This window comes from Electrona antarctica (genome assembly GCF_951216825.1).
Source record: "Electrona antarctica genome assembly, chromosome: 4".
In the NCBI taxonomy this organism is placed as follows: domain Eukaryota; kingdom Metazoa; phylum Chordata; class Actinopteri; order Myctophiformes; family Myctophidae; genus Electrona; species Electrona antarctica.
In genome coordinates this window covers 54,968,335-54,990,548 of record NC_136809.1, presented here as the reverse complement: position 1 = coordinate 54,990,548, position 22,214 = coordinate 54,968,335, and the positions used below count along the sequence as shown (strand labels likewise).

The window sequence follows — 22,214 nt, the reverse complement described above, 5'->3', positions numbered from 1 at the left end:
ACGCTCAGCCCCTGCTAGTATAAAGTACTTCCCGCGGGCCTGCACGCACGCACGTGTGACGGGGTCGGTTTTGATAGGCCAGCTAGTGCCATAATGGTTTCTGAGAGCTGGTGATTAGGAAATCACCTGCACCTGCGTAATTGAGTGGAGCCTTTAAAATGCAGAGAGCAGAGCACAGAGAGCAGTGCACAGAGAGAAGAAAGGTTGTGGAGAGGAGCAGAGGGCAGAAGAAGGAGCTGGCTGGATGGAAGGAGAGCGGCCATGGATTGGGGCCGGTGTCGGGGCACCGAGGACAGGGACACTCCAGCCGTGGAACTGGTTGCTTGGCACCAGGCGGGGTGTGCCCTGCCTGCCTGTGGCAGGACCCATCTGTGGAGGTGCTGGGAGAGGATGCCAGAGGAGAGAAGGCCCAAGGGAGAGGACTGTATGAGAGAGGCATGCAGGCTGGGAAAGAGGGGAAGCCAATTAACCAACTCAGCAGAGGGGCAAAGTTGAGACTTGCCCCTCTTTCGAGCTAAGTACCCCCTCTATGACCTTGAAGTAAATCTGACAGCGTGTGTAATGTGCAACTGGAGTATTGTTTTAAACGGACGATTTTAGTTATAGTTTTATCTCTTGTTTGTCAGCCACTGAGACAACTACTCACTGTTTGGAATATTTTATTGGCCTGGTCGTTTGCATGTTTTTATATTTTAATTTTAATTTAGTTATTATTTTGTGTGCTGTGTTTTGCACAGACCTATAGGCAATAATAGACCAAACCCACTGATGTAGTTTGTTTGTTGTTTGACCCTTATAAGGACCCCCCCCCCCCCCCCAGAAGAACAAAGGACGGAACGCTACTGTTAAGGAATTTATGGACTGATTGGACTGTTCCCTACCCCAGGAGAGAAAGAAATGAACATTGTCTTACTCCCATAACCGGATACAGTACTTATGTTTTTTTTATTTTTTTTATACAAAGATTTATTTTGAACTTGAAGATAAAATACAAACTAGATTTTGAACATGAAGATAAAACATTGAATGCAAAAAACCCCAAAAGCTGCAGATAAAAAACCCACATCGAGCAACATATACACATAAGCTCAGGTTAAAAAAATAAGAATCTCCATTAGTTGTAAAGGCCATCAGGTCACTTGGGCAGACACTTTGCCTGATCCGGTCCTTCAGGTTGGGGGTGAACAGGAGGAGGTCTGCTTCAGCATTTTGGGCCTCAAAGGCAGCCTGTGGTAACTGGGGTGGCAATAGAGCGTCGCAGTCCCGCCCCCTACCATGGACCAGGAAATGAATCCCAATGCATTTTTCCCATAGACATTTCAGAAAAGTATTTATTTAAAGACGGTTACGCCGCGGACAAAGCCAACTCGAGTCGTGACAAATCATGACAACACAAACAATATTTTGGACCAAACAAATAATTACAAAGGGGCGGGACTGCAACACTCTATAGAGCGTCGCAGTCCCGCCCCCTACCATGGACCAGGAAATGATTCTCCGTTCATTTTCCTCATAGACATTTCAGAAAGTATTTATTTAAAGACTCTTACGCCGCGGACAAAGCCAACTCGAGTCGTGACAAATCATGACAACAAACACAATTTTTTGGGCTGAACAAATAATTAGAAAGAAGAGAAAAACGGCAGGTTACAACACTTTTTTTTTTTTTTTTCTTTGTAATTATTTGTTCGGTCCAAAATATTGTTTGTGTTGTCATGAGTTGTCACGACTCGAGTTGGCTTTGTCCGCGGCGTAACCGTCTTTAAATAAATACTTTTTGAAATGTCTATGGGAAAAATGCACTGGGATTCATTTCCTGGTCCAGGGTAGGAGGCGGGACTGCGACGCTCTATACCTGGTCCAAATTCTCTTCAGGGATGGAGTCATCGTCGACTTTCACCTCCCAGAGCTGACTGAGGGTGGTCAGCCTGGCCCTTTCAGTGGTGACCTGAAGTATGGCACGTCATGTTGGGGCTCCTGGGGGCTGGTCGGAGCCTGAGGGGAGCGGTGTGGGGATTTAGGAGGAGACGGGCCACTCGTCTCAGCCTCCAAGAGGGGAACAGGTGGGAAGTTCAACATTGAGCTGGGTCTGAGGAAGGTGTCCACACAGAGCGTGGAGTAAGCGGCTCCAATTTGAATGTGGAGAGGCCAGCAGGGGTCTCAAACACAAACCCTTTAGGGGCGAAGGAGGAGGTACCCTCAGTGGCAGGCCTGGGAGCAAGGGTATCAGATTCCGCCACCAACTCAGCTTCCTCCTTCATCTTTTAGATGTTTTACACACAACCTGAATTTTGAACATTCAGTGTTTTTTTTCCTGTGGTTCTGTGATCTGAAGCCTTTCGAGTTTAAATGAAAACGGGCAAAATCCCTCAACAGTGACATCTGCTGGCAAATTATTTTTCATATATGGGATTTGTGGACTCCACAGGCAAATCAGAGGACTTGCTTGAGCCAGAAAACCTCAGGCCACATAAAATCTACTGAATGTTAAAAGTTCAGTTTTGCTCAGAAAACCCCCCCCTAAAAAATAATTCTAACAAGTTCTGAAAAACAAGTGTACAACGTATAGGCGGGTTATTCATAAGCGTATTGCCTCCATTGGGTGAAAACCCCATGTCCAAAACTGTTACTCGTCATGATTTCAAATTCAAAAAACGGCAGATTGACAAGCTGAAAAGGTGTCTCGCTGCATTTCAAGCTTGTAGATTCAATTTGGCTTCTCCCTCTCCTTTATTAAGCTCTTAGTCTCCTTCCATCTTTTAAGCATCTCCAGTCGTGCCGAGTCTTTAGCAGACTGTCCAACCCGTGGCGCCGTCTCCTTAACATTGGAGATGTTGACTGCCATGATGGAGGCCTCCAGTGTCGCGTCCAGCTCAGGGACCTGGGCAAGCTGCCTGCGGCTGTTGACGGCACGCTCCCGGTTCTCCTTTTGAGATTGTGATCTCCTCCGGGACATCTTCACCATGAGCATAGGGACACTGACATATCGCTGCCGCAGGCGAGAAAATTTACCAGGTGCCTCCATGTTGTCTTGATTCCTTTACAAGAGTGGAAATGAATCTTCTTTAAAGGACAACTTTAGTTTTTTTTCAACCAAGGTTCATGTTTTAGGATGTTATTAGAGAAAGTAAAAGATGAGTCATTTTTTTTTTCTCATTTGCTGCTTTCGTTTTAGGGATTTTAGCTGTTTTTGACAGGGGGCGGGAGCATTCGAGCATGGGGCTAAATATGTATTCTTTTACAACATTTTATAGCGATTTATTTTTTAATTATTTACTATAGTCCTAATAAACCCCAGGAAATTACATCTGTCCACAAAACAAATCACAGGATCTACTGAATGTGAAGGTAGCCTACTGGGGGGAAGCCACACTCAATGTCAGTTTGACACATTCAGTAGATCTTGTGATATTTTGTGGACAGATGTAATTTCCTGGGGTTTATTAGGACTATAGTAAATAATTAAAAAATAAAATGTTGTAAAAGAATACATATTTAGCCCCATGCTCGAATGCCCCCTGTCAAAAACAGCTAAAATCCCTAAAACGAAAGAAAGCAGCAAATGAGCATCTTTTACGTTCTCTAATAACATCCTAAAGTTGTCCTTTAATGTTGATTGTTGCTGCTAAACTTGCTTCTTTCGTTGCTCGTTTCTTCCACGCAGCCGTTTTCAAACGACAATCGACAAAGATGGCGGGTTCTTAGCTCGAAAGAGGGGCTAGTCGAGACTCGGCCCCTCTGTTGCGTTGAACTGGCGTCCCCTCTTTCACAGCCTGCCATTAAAAAAGGGGGGGAAATTAATTAATATGAATACCAAAAGTTTAAAAAAAAAAACTCCCGGGATTATGATTACTTATATTGATTAACAATATTTACCATGCATATATCTATATTTCTTTTTCTTTACAGTTTTTGTGCCTTTATTGATTTGTTTTGTTTTTTGCATTTGTTTTGTCTTCTGTGTATGTGTACTGTAACCGATGGCTGTACATTTAGGGTGGATTTTCAACAGCATCTTACCGTTTTTCACAATTGTAAAATTCTGTTAAATTGTCATCTCTTTCCTGTAAATTAACATTCTATGCTGTAATTTAACCATCAGTAGAAACTGTTATTTAGCAGTACAATATACTGTTAAATAGTCCCCTTTCCTGTAAATTAACATGCTGTAATTTAACTAATGTCAGTAGAAACTGTTATTTAGCAGTACAATACTGTTAAATAGTCACCCCTTTCCTGTAAATTAACAGTTTATGCCGTTATTTTACTAGAGACTTTAATTTAACAGTAGATTGCAGTATTTTCTGCCAAGCTGTGGAAATAGGCCACACCCACGTTTTATTTTCAAATTTAGTCAGTTGACGATTGTTTGTTGGCCAGCAAAGGAGCCTTCTGTACTTTATTTAGCCAACCATTACAATATAGCAAACTAACAAACCACAAAAGAAGAAGCAGAAAGAAGACTGATGAGCTAAGAAGAAAAGAAGACTGATTTAAGGTAAGGAAGATGCCTACAGCCTAGCCCAAACATAGACTCTCGTAGAGGTTTGTTTCAATTCTGACGAATCTCTCAACGAGAGTCTAAAAGACTAGGTCCCCTTTAAGAGGGCTCGTGTTTACGTTTGTGCCTCAAAATCACTCTTACCTTGTACAAATGCAAAATCTAAAAATAATCAAGATTGCCCCACATGTCCGGCGGGTGTTCGGAAAACAATTACTTCCGTAGCGACCGTAGTTTTCAATAAAAAAAATACTTTAATCCACTCCGTCCATACTCCTCCATTGTAAATGCGCAACAGAACATTGGCCGCGCCCCTAGTGGCCAGGGTTCTGTTGCGCATTTACAATGGAGAGAAAACCAAGATGGCCGCCAGATTCCGAGACAGAGTATGGACTTTAGTATGGACTGAGTGGATTAAAAAAATTTTTTTTTATTAAACTACGGTCGCTACGGAAGTAATTGTTTTCCGAACACCCGCCGGACATGTGGGGCAATCTTGATTATTTTTAGATTTTGCATTTGTACAAGGTAAGAGTGATTTTGAGGCACAAACGTAAACGCGAGCCCTCTTAAAGGGGACCTAGTCTTTTAGACTCTCGTTGAGAGATTCGTCAGAATCGAAAAAAACCTCTACGAGAGTCTAAATGTTTGGGCTACCTACAGCCTATATTTGTAAGTTTGAAACAACACTTGCTAGCTGCTAGCAACATTGCTCAAGCTACACAACTTACTTTGCCCACTTTGGCAATCAGATCTATAATCACACCAACTTTAACCTATTTTTAAACATCAATAGGTGAGCAAGATGATATAATGTGATGTGTACATATTCTGCTCTGATATGTTAACATATATGTTAGTGAGGCACAGGAGGACCCACAGGAGGACCACATTTGCACACCCAATGCTTCTTTTAAGTGTGTTCATCCTGCAGATGTCAAAGACATTTCCAAACATACAGAACATTTAAAGTGTATAATGTTTCCCAGGGCTTGGATGGGGACTTGACTCTTCATGTAGTTCAGCTTCTTTACAACCCATTTAGGAGAAAGCCAAGATGGAATGCTGATTTTGGCTAATGTGAGTATTGATCAATTATATTGTGATTGTACACTAGACCTAGAATATCTGTGATCATTCATATACTTCGTAAATTCTCATGTATCACAGGCATAGATCCCTTCCGTCCGCTCCTGGTTGAATTGAATTATTATCCTAAATGTGATAAATGCTCCGTTTGTACTCGCCCATTAAATAATTCCAAAGACGTGGAGTGAAATATGGTCCTCTAGTTTCATATCCATGTGAAAGTTCTGGCACAAAACGTGTATTTAGTCAATTATCTCCACTTTTTCACGAGATGCACACGGACGTCTTTCTCTCCGGGCAAAGGGGCCCAGAATGATCGATGGACTGATTTTACCAATACTTCCTGTTTACCGCAGATGTCATCAGCAATTGACCAGGGAAACACAAAAGTTTGGGTTACACAATTAGCAAGTGGTGTGATTAATTACCCAGCACCTATCGCAAGGCACCTGCCAATTGTGTGTCCCAAACATTTGTGCTTAGCTGGTCAATTGGTGATGACGTCTGTGGTGATCAGAGGAAGTTTTGATAAATGAAGTCCAGCTGTCATTCCGGGCCCCTTTGCCCGGAGAGAAAGACGTCCGTGTGCATCTCGTGAAAAAGTGGAGATAATTGACTAAATACACGTTGTGTGCCATAACTTTCACATGGATATGAAACTAGAGGACAATATTACACTCCTCGTCTTTGGAATTATTTAATGGGTGAGTACAAACTGAGCATTTATCACATTTAATGCCGTGCATTTTGTGCCCGAGCAGAAATGAAGCAGGGTGTTCTATGGCTCCTGTATGTGGAATACTGTATGTAACAACAGAGACATTCTAGGGCTAATTGTACATTATTATTTTTGTTCTAATTTATTTAAACTTTTCAGGTCTGACACGTGCTGACGTTGAGAGAAAGTTCATCCTACCAGCCAGTCCTCGACTCGGTCTGCTCAGTATGTATTTTTATGTACATCATTATAGAATGAGGCAACCATAGAACCTTCATGTGAAGATGCCATGCCTGTATTTACTATTTAACAGGGAATCCGCTCATGACAAACAGCCAGTGGATGATCAGCATTGAGGGGCACATGATCTGTGAGGGCATTCGGGTCAGGAATTGCTGCCTTCCCATAGAATGTTCATCAGTATTAACCCTGAAAGAGGTACCAAGGCCACCACTGGAACGGTTGTCTCGGTTGATCTATAATCACACCAACTTTAACCTTTTTTTTTTTTTAGTGGTGTAAACCACTCCTACAACTGGCTTTGTTAGTCTGTCTGTGCAAAACAAATGTGCATGGTTGCTACGGTCACCCAGTTCACCCGGTGTGATTTCATTACGTCAGACATTACATCAGACCACAGCTGATCAGTCTATATAAGACCTTACACCACTCAGTTCACACGGGTGTGATTTTTGTTTAACAACTAACTTGTCCTGCAGATGAGCTTACTGTGTTGTGATGTGGCATCTTCTGGCTGTTCCCTGAATGCCTTAACTGCACTGGAATGCTGGCCTAGGTGAGTTTCATAGAAGCTGCTTTGCTTTATAAAATAGAAATTCTACTTTGGTGTTTAATATGATGATGATTTCATAGACAAGCATATACCTGAATTCATTGATGTCACTCTTGACTCTGATTAGACCCAATCATGCATTAAAATCCATTGTGTAGTTGATGCTAGATTGTAATTTTATTGAATGACTATGTGTTTAATAGGTGGCTGGCTATTGGACAAGGGAAGAAGATGGCGATTGTTATGTCGCCAATCGTGTCCAAAGGTAAGAACTACTGGAGTCGTGTTACTTGTAGGCTAGTGCAGTTTCTGTGATGATCAACTTAGCTCACTTTGAACCGATGTGAAACGACATGAACAACTGAGAAACTGCATCACTTTAGGAAATGTTATGGTCAAAACTATTTCTAATTGCTTAATGTCTTTCCAGAACATTTTCTGCCTGGGAACTATAATCAGTGGAGTGGTGGCAATGTTGCCAATCGTGTCCAAAGGTAAGCCATATTGACTACTGCAGTCTTGTTACTTGTAGGCTAGTGCAGTTTCTGTGATCAACTTGGCTCACTTTGAACCGATGTGAAACGACACTAACAACTGAGAAACTGCATCGCTTTAGGAAATGTCAATGTCAAAACCATTAGACCACATGCCTACTTCATATGTTCTCCTGTTGCAGATTGCTGTGACATGTATTATGGCTAGAGCCTAGAGGACCATCAAAGGCTTTTCAGGTAGGAATGTTTTACTTATTTGAGCAATGTAAATCTCTCCAGACAATGATGATATAATTTGGAATCTCGTTCGTCTGAACTACAGTGTTGAGTAACCATTGCTGATGTCAGCGGAGGCAGTAGGTGAGGCTGACTAAACCTATCTCATTTACATGATACTGAATGGCTTTCTTCTCTTCCAGATGACCTAGCAGTGATGATGTTGCACCTTGAGCAGTGTTTAACTCTCCTGCTGCGACTGGAATCTGACCAGAGGACGGACCACCAGAGAAATAAGTAGGAATGACTATTGGCAGTGTAAATATTCTTGCCTTCACAATGATGATAGAATTTGGAATCTCGTTCGTCTGAACTACCGTGTTGAGTAACCATTGCTGATAGTGGAGGCAGTAGGTGACACTTGACTAAACATGGCTAATTTACACAGTACTGAAAATGTCTTTCTTCTGTTCCAGATGACCTAGCGGTGATGCTGGTGCATCTTGACCAGTGTTGGTTGAACTCTACTATGGCACGTTCAGGTATATCAACACGTGACTGAATTAGGGCATTCACTTCTAGTCATTTTTACTAGTTGACTAGTTGCCTAGTTTACTAGTCGACTAGTTGTTTAACTACCTATTATGAATAAAATAAATTAAAAAAATAAACTTTTTTTTTTTTTTTTTTTAATAAATATTTGTACATTGAAAAACTGTGTACATGTTGACTATAACTATAATCTACCTGATCTTGTGGCCTACAAAATCGGGGAAAAAATAAAACAAACTTTTTTTTTTCTTGTCAACTAGTACCAACAAGGTCGACTAGTGGATTGACTAGTTGCTTAATGCCCTAGACTGAATGGCATTCTTTAGAAACGAGATGCATTAGTGTCCACCGGGTTCCTTTGTGATGACACCCGCACATGTCTTACGCCTTGTCAATGCCAGAACCTGAAAAGGTGGACCCACTGGTGTTGCCTTGGCAATAAGGGGATATCCTGTTGGGGTTACCAACAGTCTGAAAGGCAACTTGTGGGTGTGATGCAATTGGTCTAGAGACGTAAATACTCTTATCTTGTGGAATTAAACTTTTATTTTACTATGAACACCTATAATGCATTTAATCAGTTGCATTTTGAATTCATAGTTTAAAACTACAAGATGACTTGTAACTAAAGTAAATTTGTATTGAGTAGAAAGTAGTTTGTGACCATACAGTGGTGCTTTTAGAAGCAACAGCTTGGACATCTTGTCTTTTTACAACTGGCTTTAAAAAGGGGAATTTAATGTTTTTATTATGGCCCAACATTGTTCTTGTTTCCATCTCATCTCTAGTTGTCAGCAGTGCAGTGTTGTAAAGGACCATTCCAGCCAACCATGCGAGGTCAGTACAACTCAAATGTCTTCATTGCTGCAACTTAACCTCTAGGATGACCATGATGAATTTCCAGTATACAGTTACCCTGCCAGTTTGCAAGCACTGCTCTCCTGTTGACCCAATACGACACTGACAACCCTGAATCAGTTCAGGTGTAAGGTGATCTATTGGGACCCTTATGGGGAGCGGTGACTGGTTGTGAAAATGACTGAAACTGAAATTGCTGATCAAATCTCCAAAACCACATAATGCTGGCCCTGGTAATGCCGTAGTTTGTTTGTTGCAAAACTTGCTTTTTATCTCAACAGTTCTCAACACCCAATCCTCCTAGAGATTCTGGCTGAAGATGGCAACAAGTTTGACTCCTGCTGTGTCTACAATTGGTATGTGCTGATCTCTTGAGGGATCATTTAGAAGTGTATACAAAAAACAAGTTATATACCTATATTTATAGTTCAAAGTTTAGTTGAAACAATATTTAATGATCCTGATGTGTTGCATTATCACTACTGGAAGTGATGAACGTGTTACCGCCCCAGTCTGAAAATTCATGACTGACTGGTAGTTTCACTGATCCTGAAATTTTATTTTGTGTGATCTGACTAAGGTCTCTGCTGCCATTTACCCTGAGAAGCTTATTTTTTTTTAATGGCTCATTATGTTTCCATCCAATTTCTAGTGTCCTGAGCATTGAAGAGACTCCTGCCAAGCCAGCCCTGCAAGGTCAGTATAATTCTGGGTGATGACACTTAATCAGTATAACAAAATTTAAACTTGTGAGCTTGTAGATGGCTAATTTCACAAATTAAGGCATATCGTCTTGTGATTGTAGTATTATGCATTATGACTACAGGAAGTGATGATCTTGTTACCGCCCCAGTCTGAAAATTCATGACTGACTGGTATTTTTTCTCTGATCCTGAAATTGTATTTCGTCATGTGTCATCTGACTAAGCTTTTCATTCAGTTTGACATTTTGATTATTGGACTCGGTGCTGCCATTTGCCCTGAGAGCATATGTGTATATATATATATATATATATATATATATTGGGGGCTGGGCAATAAACTTAATCGGTATAACAAATATTTAAATTGTGAGCATGTAGATTCTTAGATTTCACAAATGAAGGCACAGAGTCTTGTGGGATTGTAGATGAACCATTTTCACTAAATTTTGATAGGTTGATTCACCCCCCCTGCTCTCCTGTTCATGTATGATATTGATTTTATTATTGTGACCATACAGTGGTGCTTTAGATTGAAGCAACGCCTTGATGTTTTATTTTACAACTGGCTTGTTGTATGATCGCAGATTCCCAGAGACTAGAGAGACTGCCCAAGGAACCAGTGAGGAGCCGGAGGCGGTGCTTCAAAGCGGTGGGACCCTCTTCCTCCTTCGGCGCTGAGCAGGCATGTTTGGAGGTAATTAAAGGGGCATTCCACTCATTTTCAACATTTTACTATGTCATCAATAGACCTTAGAACTGTTGTGTGGAAATAATATAAAAGTCACGCCATTCTGTGTTTCCTAGAACTGCAATTATGAAAAAAATCATTAACATGGTGAAACACATCTTGATGACATCATCAAGATGTGTTTCACCATGTTAATGATTTTTTTTTCAGACCTACAGTTCTAGGAAACACAGAATGGGGGGACTTTTTTACTATTTCCACACAACAGCTCTAAGGTATATTAATGACATAGTAAAATGTTGAAAATGAGTGGAATGCCCCTTTAAGCGCTGATAACTCGGTGGTTTGGAAAAAAACATTTCTCTAAATTGTACCATTTGGATATTTGTTTATATATGCCTTTGCCAAGTGTAACTCCAGGCAACGGTCATATTGCAGCGCACTTTGTGTAGAATACAGGTTTGGCGTTGCCCTCCAGGGCCTTAGCAGCAATATAGGCCTCGGGTCGGTTTCCAATCTACAACCATCTAATGGAAAATCTGTCTTTTTATAGTCGACTAGGCGGTGTATACGTTACCAACGTGTATTTCACACGATTCTGCTGATATTGTTAATATTTGTGACCACCTAGTTTTGATATTGCACTGCTTACACTGGCTCTACTCTGCAGTGTCTTTCAATGATGATAATACACAGACCTGTACTGAATGACTGTGATTGCACTAAATATCTTTCTGATGTGAGACGCCTGTTCTAGAGCGCTAAGCACTAAACTAAGCCGAAGCTTTTCATTCAGTTTGATTATTGGACTCGGTGCTGCCATTTGCCCTGAGAGCGTGTGTGTATATATATATGTTATACTTAATCAGTATAACAAATATTTAAAATTGTGAGCATGTAGATTCATAGATTTCACAAATGAAGGCTTGTGGGATTGTAGATCAACAATTTTAACTTGTGACGTTTTGAATAAACCAAATTTTGATAGGTTCATTCACCCCCATGCGCTCCTGTTCATGTATGATATTGATTTGCTTGTGACCAATGACCATACAGTGGTGCTTTAGATTGTTTTCTTTTACAACTGGCTTTCAAAAATGTGTTGTGGCCCAACTTAGTTTTTGTTTCCATCCCGTCTCTAGTTGGCGTCATAGCTGTGTTGAAGGACCATTCCAGCCAACCATGCAAGGTCAGTACAACTCTTGATTGCTACAACTTCACCTCTAGGATGATATAACACTAGCCAACACAGTTACCCTGCCAGTTCAGCCCCCCCCCCCCCCCCCCCCCCCCCACTGCACTCCTGTTGACTCAGTACGACACTGACAACCCTGCAGGCTCACTTCAGGTGTAAGGTGATCTATTGGGAACCTGCTGGAGTGTGGCTACTGGTTGTGAAAATGACTGATCCTATTTCTGACCACATCCCCAAAACTACATTATGTTGGCCATGGCAATGCCACAGTTTGTTTACTGCAGACCTTGCTTTCATCTCAAACAGTTCTCAACACCCCATCCTTGGAAGAGTGGCTGAAGATGGTGTACTTTGCATTCGTCTATATACAGATGGAGAGTTCCCAACGCCACGGGTCGTGACCGGCTGAAATGAACCTGCCAAGATCTTGCTTTTGAACCTGCAGTCAAGGTTGGTATGCACGGATTGAATTTAACAAATTATCTCTGAGCAACTTTACTGAAGCCTCCGAATGGAAGTGATGAGATTATTGTACCGCCCCAGTCTGAAAATTCATGACTGACTGGTATATCCTTCTCTGATCAAAATGGTTTTCACGTTGAATATGGGGTGTTTACTACAAAGTGGCCAGTACTGTGTAATCTTTACTGTACTATCTCATCAACAGGTGGACCCCCCCCCCCCCCCCCCCCCCATGCCACACAAACTAGTTCTGGCTGAAATGAAGATGCGTGTTAACCCTGCTGTCTTAAGGTTGGTATTTGGTGTGCTGAGATTAAATGTAATTGAAGGATAAAATGTTTAGAACACAAAGCCTTTCAACCATAAAACACCACAGCAGACATGTCACATATGCCAATGCCATGTCCTCAAACTGTAATAATTACACCTGACCTGAAAAGTACTTTGGACATAATCTTGGCCTATGCAGATGCACAATGAGACCTGCATTTAAGGTTTCATGACTCGTCAATGATCAGCAGCATTGATCAGTAGCAAGTGTCCACATTTACACTTGCCACTGAAGCCTGGAAATGATGATTATTTTGTACCGCCCCAGTCTGACAATTCATGACTGACTGGTATATTATCTGATCCCAAAACTGTCGTGAGCTAGTTTAAAAATTTATACAGTGTAGAAATGGCATGGTGGTTGCCCCAGTATGAAGACTTGTGACACACCTGTATAAATATGTTCCTCACTAAGTTTCCTTTTGTTTGCAGGTTCTGCACAAGACTACCTTGGAAGACCATTGGAAGTCCACAACTGACATTGAGATTTATTTATTTTTTCCTCTGAAATTAGTTTAGACATTTTACAGTTAAATAAAATTGTTAAATATGCTAGCCATGTCTACTTTATTTGGGTATGTCATTTGTGGCTTATATTAACAAATGGTGTATTAACTCAAATGGTTCTAAATTAGCTTTTTCAATGTTTCCTGAGTATTTGATATTGCATTTTACTTGTGATAAATAACGGTGGCATAAGTAGCATCATTTACTTAGAGAAGATTAGCAATGTGTGGCAAAAATGCATATCACTAGCTTGTTTCACAAATGTGTTCATAAAGGTGTCTACTATAACATATAAAGAAAGTTGTTCAATCTATAAGGCACATTTTTAATTATGCTTTAAGTAGCCTATGACGTGTCAAACTAAGGGGTTTTCATGATGCTGTATCCATTCCAAGCATTAGTTTGCACAAACGCCTTTTATCAATGCATTTTTGAAGAGAGCTAGTGTTAAGCTTTTATTGTAACACTATGGCAAAGATCATTAAAATAAACCAATGCATTTCAGCTATACAAGCCTTCGTCAGGGTCCCATAGTTATAACATTATATAGCGACCAGTTAAAGCATCATGATTGAAAATGGTGCGTTGGACCTTTTGAGTGGTGCAACCCACTCCAACAACTGGCTTCGTACCAAAAAAACGAGCATGGTTGCTATGGTTAGCATCACAGATATCACACACATGTGTAGATGCACCACTCAGTTCACACGGGTGATTTTTTTTTTTTTTTTTTTAAACGTCAATAGCCGAGCAAGATGATATCATCTGATATGTGTACATATTCTGCTCTGATATGTTAAAATACGTGAGTGAGGCACAGGAGGACCACATTTGCACACCCAATGCTGCTTTTAAGTGTGTTCATCTTGCAGATGTCAAAGACATTTCCAAACATACAGAACATTTAAAGTGTATAATGTTTCCCAGGGCTTGGATGGGGACTTGACTCTTCATGTAGTTCAGCTTCTAGCCCCTCTCGGGACCCTCGTAAAAGGTTTCTGACATTTGGATGTTTACCTTTACAGAGGGTCCCTTGACAGTTGTCGCCTGCAACATGGCGATTCTGGGATACAGGCGGACTTGGCCTCGCATATGTCCTTGCTGCGCTGTTTCAGTGATGGTTATATGTCTCTAAAGAAGCATATATCTGCAATATTATTGAAAAAAATAGAAAAAGACAAAACTGTTTTAATGGAGACTATTGTTGAATAGCAGCTTTAATAATAAACCAACTGTTGACTGTCTATACCTGTGTGTTTTGTATTAGTTGTCAATAATTGAATGTCAAATTATAAATTTGTAGCTTTTATTGTGACAAGATACATACTGTAAAATGACAGTAAAACCCATAGTTGTCTCCACCAGGCCGAAGGCATGGGGAGAGAGTATGTTTTGCACTCCGTCCGTGTGTCCGTCCGTCCGTCCGTGTGTCCGTCCGTCTGTGAACAGCTAATCTCTGGCACCGTTGGCTTGATCGCAGCCATACTCTGCGCACACACTCCCTGAATGCCAGAGCTGAACCTCTGCTCCAAAGTTTTCACATTGGCCTGTTATAGCGCCACCAGGAGGCCGCTTTGTGCAAAACAAATGTTTTGACAGTACACCTACAGATTTTGTCCAAACATTACGCAAATTGGTACACAGTCTCTCTAGAGCCATTCAACGAAACGGATCTTTCAGATTTTTCAGACTCCATCCTGATTGGCTTCCAAAGTTCGCAGGAGTGCTCCGTTTCAAACAAAATGCTACAAATCATGAACACATCATGTGATTTCCGTGAAATTTTGCACGCACATTCCCACTAGGCCGAGGAAGAAATGTCACTTGAATATTTTCAACTCAGCCTCATGGTGGCGCTATAACTGGCCGATTTGTGTTTTTACCTATAACTGCACCGATCTGTGTAAAACCATGTATGCACACTCCCTAGAGGCCAAGGAAAAACCATTGCCTGGAACTTTTCACATCTGCTCTTTATAGCGCCACCAGGAGGCCGACATATGTAAAACACATTTTCTAATATTACTCCTTCAGATTTTATCCAAATGTCACGCAAATCGGTACACATGCTCTCCATAGTCATGTGATTTGTTTGATTTCTCATAATTATCCATCCTGATTGACTACGATTGGCTTCTAAAGTTTTCAGGAGTAGCCCGTTTTGTGCCCGTTTTGTACAACTCGGTGAAACTGCGCTACAACAGGCCAAGTCGCGACACACACACACACACACACACCCAAATAAACATGTTTATATTACTCCTAAACATTTTTCCAAACATCACACACACTCCTATCCTCCTGGTGGAGACCTGTGCCCAGAAGGGCACTTTTTCTAGTTATACTGTATTTTTACTGCATTTCAAAATGCTGTTAAATTACCATGAACCCACATTTAATTTACAGTTATATACTGTAATTGAAAAAACGGTATTCTGTTAAATTTCCATGAACCAATGTTTAATTTACAGTTATATACTGTAATTGAAAAAACGGTATTCTGTTAAATTACCATGAACCAATGTTTAATTTACAGTTATATACTGTCATTGAAAAAACGGTATGCTGTTAAATTACCATGAACCCACGTTTAATTTACAGTTATATACTGTAATTGAAAAAACGGTATGCTGTTAAATTACCATGAACCAATGTTTAATTTACAGTTATATACTGTAATTGAAAAAATGGTATGCTGTTAAATTACCATGAACCAATGTTTAATTTACAGTTATATACTGTAATTGAAAAACGGTAAGCTGTTAAATTACCATAGGCCCACATTATTTACAGTTATATACTGTCATTGAAAAAACGGTATATCTACTGTAAAATGAATTACAGTAGATGTACTGTAAAATAACAGATTGCAGGCGTCAGTGCTGCCAGTAATTTACTGTAATAGTACAGTGAAATCAGTGCATATATACTCTATCCTTGCATCTGTTTGCTGTCTCTGGGCGGGGGGAAGGGGGGTGGGGTACAGGGGAGGGATAAAAACAAAGTAAACACATACAAAAAGAAATCCCAGAGTGAAATTAACAGTGCTTTCACTAGCACATTCACTAGTATTTTGCTCAATATGAAAACCAGACAAGAGACATCAAAATGCATGTTGACATGTTCTTTATTACATTCACAGATGTTAAACAAGTATTGCTTTTTACAAGTCATCACTTCATTGTGCTCCTCTCTATCGCCCACCAGGAGGAGGAGGTGGTGGAGGAGGTGGGGGTGGTGGAGGAGGGGGAGGAGGAGGGGGAGGAGGAGGAGGAGGAGGGGGAGGAGGAGGAGCCGGAGGAAAGAATCGCCGAAACATGAGCAGGCGTAGGAATGATTGCTGGGGGAAAAAAAGAGAAAACAAGATGGGATTATATGACCGCCGACTCAAGCAAAGATGACGTTGATGACATTGTAATGTGATATAGAATCATCCGCGACCACAACTCACCTCTTCGCTTGAACTTGAACGCTTCACGATGACATGACCGGTGTCACCATCGGCCTTTTTAAAAAAAAGAAATATTGTTAAAAAATACAGAAAAGATAAACGGGTTACAGCTCATGAATGCCCTCCCCTTCAGCCCTGAAATCCTCTTGCAAGATTCAAGAATGACCTTAACCCATTTTGACCTGAGGACGATTCTACAAAATCTCCTCTAAATCCTGACAGTTTTCTGAAAAAACTCCTGTTTCTATGTCAGTGGTTCTCAACCTTTTGCATGTCAAGGACCCCCAGAATTATCTTTTTGTTATTGTTATCTTATTGTTCCAGGGACCCCTCCAGAAGCAAAGATTTGAGTTAAAAACATTCGCTCTGAAAGAATATATATTCAGATTTGCGCCACATTTTCAAGATTTTTCAAAAATAGCAGATCTACAAGCTCGTAGCGCGGCACTCGGTGCCGCGCTATGAGCTTGTAGATCTGCTATTTTTCAATAGCTAAAGTATAACAAATACATAATGCTTAAAACACCAAAAGGGGTTCCCGTTCGTTAAATCATGGCTCCATCTTCAAACTAACTGGTCATAATAGTTAGATCCCGACTCTGGATACCCCCTCCCTAGCTCCCATAGGTATACCTCTTGTCTTTCATGTATAGCTCCCAGCTTTATGTATAAACCGTGGCAGCGGTGGCCGAACGGATTGCGGAGCGGTCTTGATACCGGAAGGTCGCCAGTTCGAATCAGCGGTCCGACACGTTAAAATTACCACTGCTGAAGTGCCCTTGAACAAGGCATTGAACCACTACGATGAAATGTTCTATGAGCAGGGCCTGGCTGGAAACAAGTTCTTGAGCTTAGCCCAGATACCCTGGGTAAATATAGTAATCATCATCATTCAAGGATCTTTTATTTGTTTCATGGTTGTTTCTGTTTGTACAGTTTGTGTGGTGTTTTATGTCAAAGGATGGACCACAATGGAAACAAGCTTCTGCTTCTTTTTGTGTATAGTCCATGTTGGCGTTTTCTAAATTGATGCCACTTTTGTATTTTTCTTTTTAAACTGCCATTAAAGTATTCTATCTATATCTATAGCCTATATCATTGTTGTGATGTCTGGCACATTGGGAAAAAGGCTTAGTTAGTTACCTCAGAGCTGGAGAGAAGGATGAGGAAGCTGACAAGAGCGAGTATCTTCACTCCAAACAACTGCATCTAAAACATAAAACAATGACAAAAAACATCATCAAAGAAAACTCTCAAAAAGATAGTTTGGAATGAAACCGATATTATTTAGAGCCTAAACCATAGCTTACCTTCTTGACTGTCACAGTATAACTCTCCTTTCAAAGTCCTCGATTTCAGTCTGTTGTCATCGATTAATGCAAGTCCAATATTAAGACCAGCATATATATACTGCCGTTCAGCCAATCACAATTCATATTATAAATCAAGTTTATATACAGTATTTTGCAATTTGTTTGCTTGTTGTCTGAGTGCAACATGTAACTGCGTGGTTTTGCGAAACAACATTCAGAGACACTTATCAATCCAAGTGTGGCCACAGAGATGACCATTAAGAGGATTGGTGTACGGTTGCATGCCCGCATGACCAGTTGTGTATCTTCATGTGACCGATAACATTTTAAAAATAGTTGTGGATATGTTGCTCAAAATGATACTGCAGAATGATGTGGGTCCAAAAGTTCCAAACACTGCATCATAATGCCCACAAGCATTATAAGCATGTACATTACAGTACCAGATATGTCTTAATGTTGACCATGAACAAGTCTGTGAAATAGCTGCGGCCATAATTATTGCTGCACAATTAATGAAATAATAAGTGTTTTTTTAGTTTTTAGCAATTTCTAATTTTTAACTGCAGGTTTTTTTGTACTATCAAATTGTTTTTTAAAATGTTTACATGGTCATGTTTCACCTTTGTTCTCTGGACGGGTTGATAGACTTCTGAGCTCTGGTAGAGCAACCACACGAACCTCAACAAGTGGTAACTGTATTGTTCCCAGGTGTAACAACAACTCATTCGGACAGTCTGCCTTCTCAGTAAAGGGAGCAAACCTATGGAACTCTTTGCCTACGGTTCTAAAACTAGAGTCGGATGGTAACGTGTTCTACAGAGGACTCAAACTAAAGGTTGAAATCAAATCAACTGTGTATAGCTTGACTGGTTACTAGAGTGATTATGTTTACTTGTGTATTGGAGATTATGTAATGGGTACTGTAATTTTGCTGTAAATATTATTAGAATGTATATTTTTTTGTATTTGATTGGGTGTTTTTTTTAAACTAGTGTCACTGTATTTTTTAGAAAAGTCTCCTGTGGACAAGTGGTGACAACTAGCACATGTGCTAACACACTGTAAACGATGCATCTACAATTTGTACAACTGTGCAATGAGCAATGTAATTGTTATGTCCATATCAAATAAATAAACATAAACATAAACATATACCAACTTTGCAAAGTCTGTGTCTCAAAAATGAACACATCATTTTTGCGCAATTCTTTATTGTACTCAAATAAAGAAACTCATAATGAGATAGACTCATATATCACTTCTTCGAGAACATTTCCGCATCACGCCATTACGTTGTGTTTCCTCTAGCGTCCTGGAGGAGGTAGGGGTGGTGGGGGGGCCCACGCCTGGAGATACGGTTGGCATCACGCCATTACGTTGTGTTTCCTCTAGCGTCCTGGAGGAGGTAGGGGTGGTGGGGGGCCCACGCCTGGAGATACGGTTGGTAGTAAAGCATGTGTAGGTATCTGTAGTAGCGCTATAGAGGGGGTGGGGAAAAAACGCCATACGTTTGTAATAGCAAACTACCACAAAAAAACACAAAAAAAGATGCAGCTTTGAGCTTTCAAAGACGTTTAAAACCCATTTTGACCTGAGATCAGATTCTAAAAATGTCTTCTACATCCTGACAGTTTTCTGAAAAAGCTATGTTTCTATCTCAGTCGTTCTTCGATCTTTCAAAAATAGCAGACTTACAAGCTCATAGTGCGCCACTCGGTGGCGCGCTATGAGCTTGTAGATCTGCTATTTTTCAATAGCTAAAGCATAACATAATGCTAACACCAAAAGGGGGTCCCCGCCCAAAATGGATTAAGCAGACTGCACACATTCATAACAATGCTGACCTTGTAACCGGAACGCTTCTCAATGACATGATCGTGGTCACGATCATCGACCGCCTTTAAAAAAACATGCAGAATCAATGAGTTACAATGTGATGCAATCATCCTATCAAGGGTCATCATCGCCATATGTTGGCCTGTATATATATGTATAAAATATTTAACCAATGGAAAGTAGTAAAAAAGTGCTTTGGACAAAACCTCTTAACTCCATTGAACCCTCAAAATGTCTGCTAAAGCAACGATAACTCCACCACCTCTCCCCCTCTCATGGAAGTAATTGACAATATATAAAGTCACAACACTATAACTTTGATGAGGCTGTATTGCTTTGTTTTAAAAACATAAGGTTTTGTTTATTTCCCGAAAAATGAACATTTTGGAGTTATGAGGTTTCCTCCCGACAGCAGAGATATAGAGCTTGTCTGAAATACATGTCTGAAATTGACATGAATTGAATGCATGTACATGCTGTAACATATAGGTGTAATGTTAGAGTCCACAGAAGTGAACCTTTCAAGCCTGTTCTCTCAACTCGCTGTTTCTCTGCAAGACATCACTCTATAAGCCATATCTCCAAAACTGGTGAACAACCAATATGTCAATTTGAAGCTATGATTCCCTGCTTTCATATGACGTGAAAAAAAAAAAAAACGTAGCCTCGGTCAGAAACGGTCACAAATGTCCTTGTTGTCATGTCCCGTAAGTATCACCTCACAGCTGGTTATGAGGAAGCTAAGTATGAGGAAGCCGACAAGCCGACAAGAGCAAGAATCTTCACTCCAAATAACTGCATCTAAAAAAGAGAAGATTTAGCACAGGCACAATATATCTATTAACAGTATTAGACATAGTAATTTAATGTGGAATATATCTAATATATTATGCTCTCTCTTTCTCTCTCCCTCTCTCTCTCTCTCTCTCTCTCTCTCTCTCTCCTTGTACGACCATACTAATAATAAACAATCTGCAGTCTGATCCTGAAAATGGAACAACCCTGCAAATTATGATATAGAATGAAGTATAATGTCACTAATATATTACCTTCTTTATTATAGCAGTGTCCTGATCTGATTTCAAAATCCTTCTATTCAGAGTTTCTGTATACTCAACAATGGAAGTCTTAAGTTTGTCCACAATTATTCTGGACAGCATTTATATAGTGCCTTTCGGCCAATCACATTTATTATTTTATGTGTTATTGTGTTATTTTTTGGCCTTGCAAAACAGACAGATAAGTGTCAAAGTAGCTTTTTAATCCATTTTCAGCCACAAGCAGGAGTTAGAAAGTATTAATACTTTCAGCGCCATTGCCGACGATTAAAGTCAATTGAAGCCTAATTTTGATACTGGCGCTTAACACCATTGCCGACGGCCTCCGGCAATTGAGCTTTTATAGCGCGTTCGATTGCTCGAGCCAAAATGCTACTCACGTTAGCCGGTTAGCTAGCTGTGTTGTTAGCACAGCATTGGATCGCCCATCTTAGATCGTCGTCGCCATAAGCATCCATTCTATCCATTTCTTTCAATCGCCTGTAACTCCTATTCCTTGTCCCAGATGGCATTTTTGGTCAAAACAGCGTTTCTTTGACGGCACAGAGCTGACAATCTAGAGCTCTCCGGAGCTCCGGCCTGGATTCACAATGTAAACAAGGCCCATCCAGCTGTGTGAAAACTCCTAACGTAGGACTACCGGTTGTGGACCGGAAATGGCGGATTTTCAAAATAAGAGCTCAAATTAAAAAAATGCTGGCGTGAATTAGATCCTAATTTTTCATTAAATGATAGCGGTCTAAGTGTTAAGAGCATTTATGCATTTATGGTTGCATGCCATGTGGATGACCACTCATGTGTCTCGTGACTTATATAACATTTAAAAAATACTGTATTTATTGCTATCAACCAAAATGTAGTTATGGGTGTCACCGGAGAGCTGCATCATAGATCCCTGCAGCGGCCTCGAAAACCTACACATCACTGGAACCTTATAAATAACAGAAATAATTTATATTTTTAATGCTATAAACTGCATTTTATTTCCATTTCTACATTTGTATCAACGAGATGATGTACAGCATATAATACACCCCCAAAAAAATCTACAAATGCAGACAGACAACAACATAGCTTATCTTAAAAGTTCTTTATTGTACATATTTACTGAAATTCATTATTTGATTCTGATATTAACCCATTCTGGACTGGGGACCCGTTTTGGTGTTTTAACTAAGCATTATGTTATACTTTAGCTATTGAAAAATAGCAGATCTACAAGCTCATAGCACGCCACCGAGTGGCGCGCTACGAGCTTGCAGGTCTGCTATTTTTGAAAAATCGTGAAAATGTGGCACAAATCTTTGAATATATATTCTTTCAGAAGACTTTTTATTTATTTTTCGACGTCAGGCCTAAATTGGTTAAAAATAATGTTTCAACAAAGGTCATGATCATTTCATGCAGAAACTATAGTAAAATACGCACATCACTTCATGGAGGTGC

At 40.3% G+C, this 22,214-nt stretch overlaps 1 protein-coding gene and 1 long non-coding RNA gene across 12 annotated transcripts; one reads left to right on the top strand and one right to left on the bottom strand.

The window, feature by feature from the left end:
- Positions 1-193: 193 nt before the first annotated feature.
- On the top strand, positions 194-13,155 carry LOC306921446 (uncharacterized protein). Of its 11 annotated transcripts, none has more exons than XM_079498589.1 (18): positions 194-4,498; positions 5,491-5,581; positions 6,468-6,533; positions 6,622-6,746; positions 7,028-7,104; positions 7,305-7,366; positions 7,532-7,595; positions 7,778-7,832; positions 8,015-8,108; positions 8,288-8,353; positions 9,152-9,200; positions 9,503-9,577; positions 9,874-9,917; positions 10,510-10,607; positions 11,756-11,802; positions 12,180-12,258; positions 12,476-12,561; positions 13,033-13,155. In XM_079498589.1, exons 4-8 carry the CDS (start codon positions 6,633-6,635, stop codon positions 7,785-7,787), a joined length of 327 nt encoding a protein of 108 aa, XP_079354715.1. In that variant the 5' UTR covers positions 194-4,498; positions 5,491-5,581; positions 6,468-6,533; positions 6,622-6,632; the 3' UTR covers positions 7,788-7,832; positions 8,015-8,108; positions 8,288-8,353; positions 9,152-9,200; positions 9,503-9,577; positions 9,874-9,917; positions 10,510-10,607; positions 11,756-11,802; positions 12,180-12,258; positions 12,476-12,561; positions 13,033-13,155. The 11 variants fall into 11 exon arrangements, 10 of the variants coding, with proteins under 10 accessions (XP_079354715.1, XP_079354711.1, XP_079354713.1 ...); XM_079498585.1 differs by having other exon boundaries at positions 12,115-12,258; XM_079498587.1 differs by having other exon boundaries at positions 10,510-10,619; positions 12,180-12,252.
- Positions 13,156-19,141: 5,986 nt separating this feature from the next.
- On the bottom strand, positions 19,142-21,365 carry LOC306921458. Its single transcript, XR_013789766.1, has 3 exons — positions 21,149-21,365; positions 19,719-19,772; positions 19,142-19,351 (listed from the first exon to the last, which is right to left on the bottom strand). It is a non-coding gene; the product is annotated as an uncharacterized lncRNA (long non-coding RNA).
- Between the last annotated feature and the right edge of the window lie 849 nt (positions 21,366-22,214).